Raw genomic sequence first — 9,440 nt, forward strand, 5'->3', positions numbered from 1 at the left:
TCATAACTGAAAGTCCATATAAGGAACTGTCACCATCTTAGATATGTAATTTTTGAAATGTGTCACTCTGAATTTAAAACATGCTAACAAATTGTCATATTTACATCAGATTTTTAAAAAAAGAAATAAAATATTGCAGGTATTGTTGAACTCTACTCCTTCCCTTCCAACTAAAAGATAGTCGCTAGTCTGTTTTTATAGTCAGGAGGGAAAAAATATAGTTTTCTTTAAAAACCTCAAATTGCAAAACAAAAACAACAGCAAAACAAAACAAACACACACAGTTTCTTGCAATTTAAACTTGAAAGCTATGACTTCAGTCTTTTTAGGTTCTAAACATTCCACTTATGCCTCCACCTCTAGACAAACTAGTACGGCAACCAAATTAGACTCTTTAGTAAGAGCCCCTGTTCTGCTGCGGCTTCCAGACACATGGGTAACGTTCACAAGAGTAGCGGTAGTCCCACCTACCATGCAAAATGTGATATCATCCATATCAGATGACTTTGGAGACTGTAAAGTGGTCAAGAAAGCCTGGAAGCAGATATTTTGGTAGGGCTCCTCCAAGTACGGCTGTCCTGGTACACTAAAACACACAGAGAGAAAGCAACTCACACTCAGTCTCCTTTGAAATGGGGCTTGCAAAAAAATAAGAATTAAAAATAGCAACAATACAGACTAATGGAGTTGGAATACACCCTTGGACGAAACTGTATAATGGAAGATTATGTACTTTGGTTAATTAATTACTGCTGTGGGGCAGGCACAAGACTAGAATAGGAAGAAGGACGGATGGTTTCCCTAAGGAAAAGTTATGGAAGTTTGTGGTGGAAGAAGTATGGAGAGGGAGAAATTCTGCTTTCTGGTTCTTAGAGGGAAATAGTGCAGACAGGTCCCATCAAGCTAGAGCCACACAGCTGAACGCTGGACAATACTGCAATGGAGAGACGAGATGTCATACATCAGTTCCAGCCCGTGCTGCTCATCTTCTACTGCGTGAATCTAGAATGGGGCAGCTGAGATGGGTTCCATTTTCTTAGAAGAAATCGGCTTTGACAGATAAATCTCACCAAAGCTTAAATTCATATGAATGTATCCTTCTAAAAGACTTAGCATGGTTATAATTTAAACCAATAGAAAACGAAACCTTGACATACTGCACACATATACTTTACCATATTTTAGGGATTAAGGTCCTAGTCTATTTTCGCCTTCACTTTTTTATAAGCTTTCTTTACAAGCAATATTAAAAATAAAAATAAAAAATATAAGAAGATCTTATTAGCAAAGAACACAGAAAATGCAAAGTAGGTTATTTTTATAAGTCTCTGGCTTCAGACAGAGGGAACCACCTACCAAGAGCCCATGAGAGGCCCTATCTGATTACAACTGGGGCATCTGATGGATCCACATACCTGAGACATAGGTTTGCCATACAATGCACTGCAGCTCTCCTAACTTCAGGGTCCGACTGAGACGAGTCACTCAACTTCATCAAGAGTCCACTCTTGCCTAGCAAGTCTGGGAGGTACTAAGACAAAATAATAGCCAATGGTTCTTGAAGAAAAGCTTCTAGGAAAACAACACTCTTTAGACAGATTTCATTTTTTTAACTAAAGGGTAGTTAAGTACCAAAAACTAGCTGCTAGGTAAACCTTTCAGATGGGCATGCAAAGATACACCAAAAAACATCAGTAGGGGTCATCACTCCCAGCGTAGGTAGTTGCTGAAGCTCTTTGTTCTCGGCTGCCTAGCTGAAGGGTAGTGATAATAATAATAACGGCTACTATTTACTGAGCACTCAGCACTTTACGAGTACTGTCCCACTTCATCCTCAGAGGAACTATTTTACACATGAGGAAACGAGGCTCAGAGTGGTTGAGTAAGGGTTGCTCAAGGTTACATATCCAATTAATGACAGGATAAAAATCTCAATAGCGGTCTGTTGGTTCAGAGCCTGTGCTCCCGACCTTTCAAGGAAAGACACAACACAGTTTAAACTACCTTTTGACATTTCGAGCCATTGCAGTAAACCAGAGCTGCCAGGGCTTGAAGAACTTCCACATGTGTCCAGGAACTGCACTGTTGAATAGCAGAAATGGTATATGCCAACAGGAAATCCAAGTTCTGTTCATCAACAATGACCTATTGATAGAAGAAAAAACAAATATGATCTAACTTCTAAAAAAATATTTTCATCCTTTTCAGACATGCATACTCACCTGAATTGAGTTGTGTAAAAGCAAGAAAGTGTGTGTGTCCATCATTTTTGTGTCAAAAAGATCAGCTGTAAAGGCCCTGAAAGTTTGATCAAGACAGGGCCTTCTCTTTACTTTCCCCTTTACTCCCTCCACTAAAGGAGAATCTAGCAAAGTCCTTGTAACTTTTCCTTGAAATAGCCAGACACTGGCAGCTGTAAATACACAGATATGTAAGACTCAATCCACTGAAATATCTTAATTCAACTAAATTGCCCTCCACATAGTAAATGTTTGCTCAACAAATATATTGTGAATAAATATGCCTGCTAAATAGCTACCCTGTCTCTACTATGATGTCGGGAATACAAGAGGAAGAGATGGCTAGCCCCGTCCTCAAGGAGTTTATAATCGTGTTGGGACAAAGTAGGCTAATCCAAGTATCGATTCATGGACAATTGAGATAAACGGTCATCAAATGCTGGAAAGTCGGTTAAGGGCTGTAGGTGCCACAGGTGATGAGGAACTTTTCCAACTGCCAGTGTTAACAAAGAAGATATACGTGAGAATAGTAAACAATCAGAAGCCACCGTATCAGTTTGGAAAATTCTAAACTTGAAAACGGCCCTATTTCACTTAGGAAGTCACATGTAGCAGACATTGTTGCTTACCTACCAGCACTCATCTCCTGTTTCCTTGCTGCCAGAGTACTGATTTTACTTGGGTGCCTACCCCTCCCACAGGAGACCTGAGGGTACATCCTAATTAGTCTAAGACAGTGGTTCTCTACCAGGGGCAATCTTGCCCCCCAGGGAACATCTGGCAATGTCTGTAGACATTTTTGATTGTCACAATTGGAGGGATGCTACTGGTCTCTAGTGGGTAGAGCTCAAGAATGCCCCTAAACATCCTACAACGCACAAGACAGCCCCCCACAACAAAGAATTATCCATTCCAAAATATCGATGGTGCCAAGGTTGAGAAACCCTGATGTAAGGGATGAGCTGCACGTTATAATCTTCAAGGGAGCTTAAGCGCTCCAGGGGATTCTAATGTATAGTCAAGGCTGAAACTTCTGGTTTAAGCCACTTAGGTTAAGGCCACTCCCCTGATGAGACTGGTGTAGAGGGGTTCTCATATGACCTAGCTCTCCCCAGCCAGCTATCAGGGGAGCTCTGCTGGAGAGTCTGTGGGACACGTTTCCTCATTTTGAAATAAAAGAGACACAAAATAAACAGGTCTTTTGCTTCTGCTGGATGTTATTTATTTTGCATGGGATGCGTGCACTTGAGGCAGCCATCCTATGACTGTGAGAGATGCCAGCTGAGAACCCATATACTGAGGAGGGCAGGATGGAAAGATGCCAGTAAGCCTCTTATTATTAAGTGCCCTTGGAGTTGCCTCCCTTGGGGCTTGCAATGGGAGATAATTTTTTTAAAAAACTGTTTAGCTATTCTGGGTAGGCTTCTCTGTTTCTTGCAGCCAAAAGCATCCTAGATTACATAATGCTAATTGACAAGTTTCGTGCTACCTACATTCACATAATCATATGGTATCTTAGGGTAACAGCCTTGATTTTTGAACTGTTCCTAAAAAGATACTAGATTTATTCAGCATGTTGGAAGAGGTTCTGGAGAGAGGGGAGCTATAGTATGACCTTGATATAAATAACAGGGGTCTTTTTAACCAGTGTCCTCTTGCCCCCAAGCTACTTATGTTTTATGAAGAACAAAAGTAGACTACAAAGATGGTAGCTTTGGGAAAGGGGAAAAATATTGGTAGAAAAGGAGCAGGAGTAGATTTCAATTTATTCTTAGATAGATCTCAGTCAAATACACCTTCCATGAAGAATTCCAAGACTCGGGGGCTTGAATGATAATGGTTACTAGAACCAAACAGAAAGGAATACCTCTAATGGACAAACTTCTAGAATTGTGCAGCATATTTTTTTTGTCAGTTATATTTGTTTTAATATCATTCTTAGTAAGGCACCTGCTGTTTTTATAGCTTCTCAAAAGACTGGGCTGTCATACCTACCACAGATGTAGTAGTTCAAAGGTACTTACTTATTCTCAAAGTTCATGATCTGAATGCTAAAGGTACACACATGATTACCTGTAATCTGTTAAGTAAATGGTGGATCAGCTGAGACACTTTGCTGACAAGATGATTCTGATTAGGAGGCACCAGTCGGCAAGCTTGGACAAGAAGAGTACTGACATCCTACCAAAAAAAAAAGAAAAAGACAATGAAAAGGTGACGTATCTACTAGTCAGGTAAAGACTCCCTAAACACAACCGAATGGGAAAATAAAAGTGAATATTCACACTCAAAATAGGGAAAGATGAAATTTGAGGCAGCAAGCAGGAAAAAAACGAAATAATAGCACAAAAATAGGATGTGCTAAATAAGAAGGAAAAGAATCAACATCAACATGGCTTAGTTTTTGTTTTTGTTTTTTGTGAGGAAGACTGGCCCTGAGCTAAGATTTGTTGCCAATCTTCCTCTTTTTGCTTGAGGAAGATTGTCACTGAGCTAACATCCCTGCCAGTCTTCCTCTATTTTCTGTGGGATGCCACCACAGTGTGGCTTCACAAGCCGTGCCAGGTTCACACCGGGCCTGTGAACCCTGGCCTGCCGAAGCGGAGCATGCAAACTTAACCACTACGCCACTGGGCTGGCCCCTCTACATGGCTTTTATCAGGCTAAAGACTCTAGAGTCTCTACAGATGTAGACACTATAATTAAATAACCAAAGAAAGGCTTCCAGAATATAAAAGCACACAGTGAAGTTAAAAATACCAAAAAGTGAGTGAACCAGACTTTCAATGCCACTGGGAAATTCAGAAATGACACTTGTATGAATTTACTGTGAAATTAGGGAATTCTTAAAAAAAAAAAAAGAAAAAAAAGAGGACCCTATTTGCAAATCACCCTATTTGCAAATGGATGTTCGTTCATCCATTGATGTTTATTGAATTAAAAGGCTCCGAGCAGGACTACGTGCCAGGCAGTATGCTACGTCTTTGAGGTTCACATGTGAACAAACATATTCCTGAATCTCAAAGAGCTCACCATCTAGTGAGGGAGATAGAAATGCAAATAATTAAAGTGATTTACATGCTGAAAGAACTATGTACAAACCATCGGGAAACGGGAATTAGAGAGGTCTTGTGGAGGTGATTTTTAAGCAGAATCTGGAATGATTTGAAGGATGAGTAAAAACCTGCCAGACAGACAAGGCACTGAAAGATACTGCAAGCAAAGGGAACAGAGTGTGCAAAAACTTGGAACACCAGGAGGTGTGAAACACCGGTAGGTGCCTGAGGAGCTGCAAGTTTTAAATGACTGCACACAGGGCACAAAAGGAGGAGCGACAGGACAGGAGACTGGAAAGGCACACATTTTTGGTGCAAATATATCAAATTACACAAATATGGCAAAAGTTCCTGACTACTCCCTTAATTCCACTCTGCTCCCTAGGGACACACACTATCACGTTGTTGTAAACTCTTACATACATTGTTGTGAACTCTTTCCATGTATAAACGTATATTTATCTTTAAACTCTCCCTGCCCTATATTGGTCTCATACTGTATGAACTGTTCTGTAACTTGCTTTGACCATTTACCAATACGTCCTGAAGATCTTCCCAAATTAGATTTTTTTCCATGAAAGAAAAGATCACGCTAGCAGCAGAGCAAGGCTCAGTTCGGAGAAGGGCTGGACTGGAGGCCGGAGATTAGTTAGAGAGGAGTGGAATCGACCAGGAAAAAGTCACCTTGCCTGAGGGCCTAAGGCATTGGCAGTGGGTATAGAAAGGAGGGGATGGACTGAGAAATATTTATGAGATAGATTCTGAAGAATCCAGATTGGATAGGATCTGGGAGGAAGGAAGGAGAAATCAATGTTTGTTCCTGTGTGACTTGGCAGACTGTGCATGCTTGTGTGTGTTGAGGGGGTGGGAGGGTTGGGGATGGAGTGTGTGTATGTAGCTAATGTACTCATTTTTAGGAACTGTCAAGTTTGAGGTGCCTGAGAGCACCAGAAGGCAGTGGTATGACCGGGTCAAGAGTTCAGGGAATTAAGTTAGTCATCTCCAAGGCCTGATATGTGTGAATAGTATCAAACACTTCTGAAGAGGAGGCAGAGGGGGGAAGCTAGCACGCAGGAACAGAAAATGGCAAGGACGTTGTGACGGACTTAGGTTCCAATTCTAGCTCTGCCTTTTGCCAGCAATATGACATTGGATCTTTACGAGCCTCAGTATTTTTATCAGTAAAATAGCCCCAATAATACCCACTTTCTAAGATTCCTGGAACTGTGTCCGGTAAAGTACAGTAGTGGCCCGCGTACCACGCACTCAGTAAATGGTAGTAGCGAACGTTATATACAAATTGTTTTGGATGCAGAGCGTGGAACAGGGTTGGGGGTGGGGGGGACGGAAAGGTGGGACTAGAGATGACACCTGCGGCGTTATCAGAGCAGAAGTCACCAAGTTGGGTTCTGAAAGACGCGAGTTTGCCCAGTACTACTGCAGGGTCTCCGGGATAGAGGAGGGCAGAGAATGTGCCACGGGCAGAGAGGGCAAACGAGCCTGGAACGGAGTCATGGGACGCGGGGGTGGGAAAAGCCCTCCCGGGGAGAGGCAGGCGGGAGCTACCAGCTAGCATCCTGGAAGGGTGGGCCGGGGCCAGCAGGCGCGGCCCGCGTCGGCCCCACCCGGCGCGCCGCCTACCTCGGGGGCCACACCGCCGCCCTCGCTGTAGTTCTCAGAGATGAGCTGGTCGAAGAGCAGGTGGATCTCGGTGCGGGCGGAGCTGCTGTCATCCGGACGCAGGGCGCGGAGGCGGGCTGACAAGCAGCGGAACCCGTTGCCCTGCTCGGGGGGTGGCTCCCGCGGCGCCTGCCGCTGCTGCCCGCCGGGCAAGGAGCCGGCGACTTGCACTGCCGCCATTTTTCCTACGTAGGACAACGGGGAAACACTTCCGGGGCATCCCCAGTCTCCTCCCGCCAGTTCCGGAAATGCCTTATTTGGACCAGTTTCCCTCCCCGGGTGGTGTTCCAAGACTACGGGGCTGGTGCGCTGCGAATACTTGTCAGAAATCCCCTTGCAGACTTTGTCGCCGCCCACCTCTCCTTGAGCCCTGTCGGAAAAGTGGGGACTCTGTCCTCCCAGAAAATTTGTTCCTGGGCGGGGCTGACATCACTGTTTAGTACTTCAGATTCGGGCTGGGGTTGGAGAGGAGACACTGTGGATGGCAGTGGCAGAAACTGCTAGTTCTATGACATCCTTCTACTCTTCTTACGTAGTATTAGAGCTCCTGATTTTTTCCCGAGGTACAAAACCACCCTGAATAAAGGTTACACTCCCCAGTATTACTTACAGCTGGCTTTGGCCAAGTGATTTAAATCTGGCCAATGGAATGTAGGGCAGCATTCAGGTACTTAAGCGACACTGACCGCCTGCACTCTTTGTTCCCATTTCTCCCCTTTTCCCCGCGAAAATCCTCCTGTGCATCTTGAGGCTCCTCACCCCACAAGACAAGTAATTTGGGCGTTCAAACCGAACCATTGATAAGAACTTTGAGTTTTGTAAATATAAAGCAAATTCTCACTCACGGTTCTTAAGGAAAACCTTGAAGGCCCCTGGTGTACATGGTGAATCCTGAGAATAAGACACTTCTGTTCAGCAATGAAAATTGAGGGTATGCTTTAGCAGAACTAGTTCTCGGAAGACTTTGGGCTTCCTTGGGGAGAAATGTTTATTTTTTGTTTGAATTTAGATTTCACTGCACTTGTATATTATTGCTTATTCTTGGGATGTGTGTATATGTACGTTATGTGTGTGTATGTATTTGTGATATTCAAGCACTTGCTTAGAGAAGATCAGGAGCTGAGACCTAGTCACTGATGTTTTAGTCTGAGTTCTCCTAAAGCAGAGCCTTAGACAAGGTTGATATGTGAGTGATATATTCAGAAACGAGCAGGGAAGGAAGGAAAATCAATACAAATATGTGCTATGGAGTGTCTGTTGCAAGGGGTGAGTGATTGCTCAACCCTCAGGACTTTTTGAGAAGCCTTATGGAATGCTCTCAGAATCCCCTTCCTGAATGGAATGGAAGGGGGAAGTATATATCTGTCAACCTTTGACCTCTGTTGTCAAGCATTACCCCACCAAGCACTAATACTTCAGCACTTCTGAGTTAAGCATGAGTCAGCAGTGTGCCTGGTTCCTACACGAATCTCGCTGTATAGTCTAAGAATCCCTGGGGCAAAGATGAGAGGTGTAGAGTACTAGAGTACAAGTCCAAGGCAAGGTTCTGACAAGTTACCTTGTGCTAAGTTAGTAGATGCCTGCGACAAACTGGTTACTGTAGCAATGGTTAGAATAAGAGTGTAAGGCCAAGAATATTTGAAGCAGTGCCTAAGAGACATTGAACACACTGGGCTAGAAGGATGTGAGGCCTGGATATCACCACAGTGGTGGAAGTGTGAAAAAGACTATGGAAAGAACCTGGGTTTGATGGGGCTCATCTTAGGTTGCAACATCAGTGACTCACACATGGTGTTATTCAAGACTGAATGACCCAGATATTGTAAAATATACTGACACAGTCTGTTGAGTTCTGATGGAATATACCCTGGTGGATGGCAGTGTGGTTTCTCCAAGGAAATGAATGTGCCTACTCTATGGTGATCACCAACTGAAGGAAACATATGTCAAGCTCCCAGGGAGGCCTTTGAAGATTCCCCTTCATTGGCTTGTGTTTAGATGGTAACCCTCAAACTGTGCAAACTCACAATTTGGCAAAATCTCTCCCAAGAGAATCTCCTCACATATCCTCATTCTCAATATTTTTAGTCTTACTGTGACTGGGGGGTTTAAGGGATGCTAAGTAAGTTCACAGCCATTTCCTTCTCTAAATTCTGCATAATGTAGTCCGGAGCCTTCCTCTGGAATTTCACTTTTTTCATGTTTTGGAACCCTGTCAAGACTTCATTTTCATCACTTCGTTAGAGTCTGGATCAACCTAACCAAAGTAGACTTGACTTCATCTCCGCCTCCCCTTCCAATTCACATCTTGGTTTGTTTCCTTAAGAACATTTACCATAATCTGTAGTTATCTCCTTTATTTGTTTACTTGTTTATTATCTGTTTCTTCCTCCAGAATGTGAGCCTCATGAAGGCACAGATCCCGTCTGTCTGGTTTGCTGTTGTATCCCCAGTGCTAGCACAG

The 9,440-nt window shown here is 43.4% G+C and overlaps 1 protein-coding gene across 4 annotated transcripts in view; it reads right to left on the reverse strand.

Annotated features, from left to right (window-relative positions):
- HEATR6 (HEAT repeat containing 6) overlaps window positions 1-7,213 on the reverse strand; it is a 31,861-nt gene extending 24,648 nt beyond the window's left edge. For 2 of the 4 annotated variants that reach the window (XR_545966.2, XM_070560835.1), the window contains exons 1-5: window positions 6,938-7,194; window positions 4,314-4,421; window positions 2,005-2,145; window positions 1,416-1,531; window positions 472-586 (exon numbers count right to left, since the gene is read on the reverse strand). Coding sequence is in view for 3 of the 4 variants with exons in the window: in XM_070560835.1 (XP_070416936.1) it covers window positions 472-586; window positions 1,416-1,531; window positions 2,005-2,145; window positions 4,314-4,421; window positions 6,938-7,156 (699 nt within the window). In the remaining variant the exon portion in view is untranslated. Of the gene's footprint in view, window positions 1-471; window positions 587-1,415; window positions 1,532-2,004; window positions 2,146-4,313; window positions 4,422-6,937 lie in introns of all 4 variants that reach the window. The other 2 variants (XM_008526655.2, XM_070560834.1) reach the window with 2 other exon arrangements.
- Window positions 7,214-9,440: the final 2,227 nt, after the last annotated feature.

Source organism: Equus przewalskii, chromosome 10, assembly GCF_037783145.1.
Source record: "Equus przewalskii isolate Varuska chromosome 10, EquPr2, whole genome shotgun sequence".
In the NCBI taxonomy this organism is placed as follows: domain Eukaryota; kingdom Metazoa; phylum Chordata; class Mammalia; order Perissodactyla; family Equidae; genus Equus; species Equus przewalskii.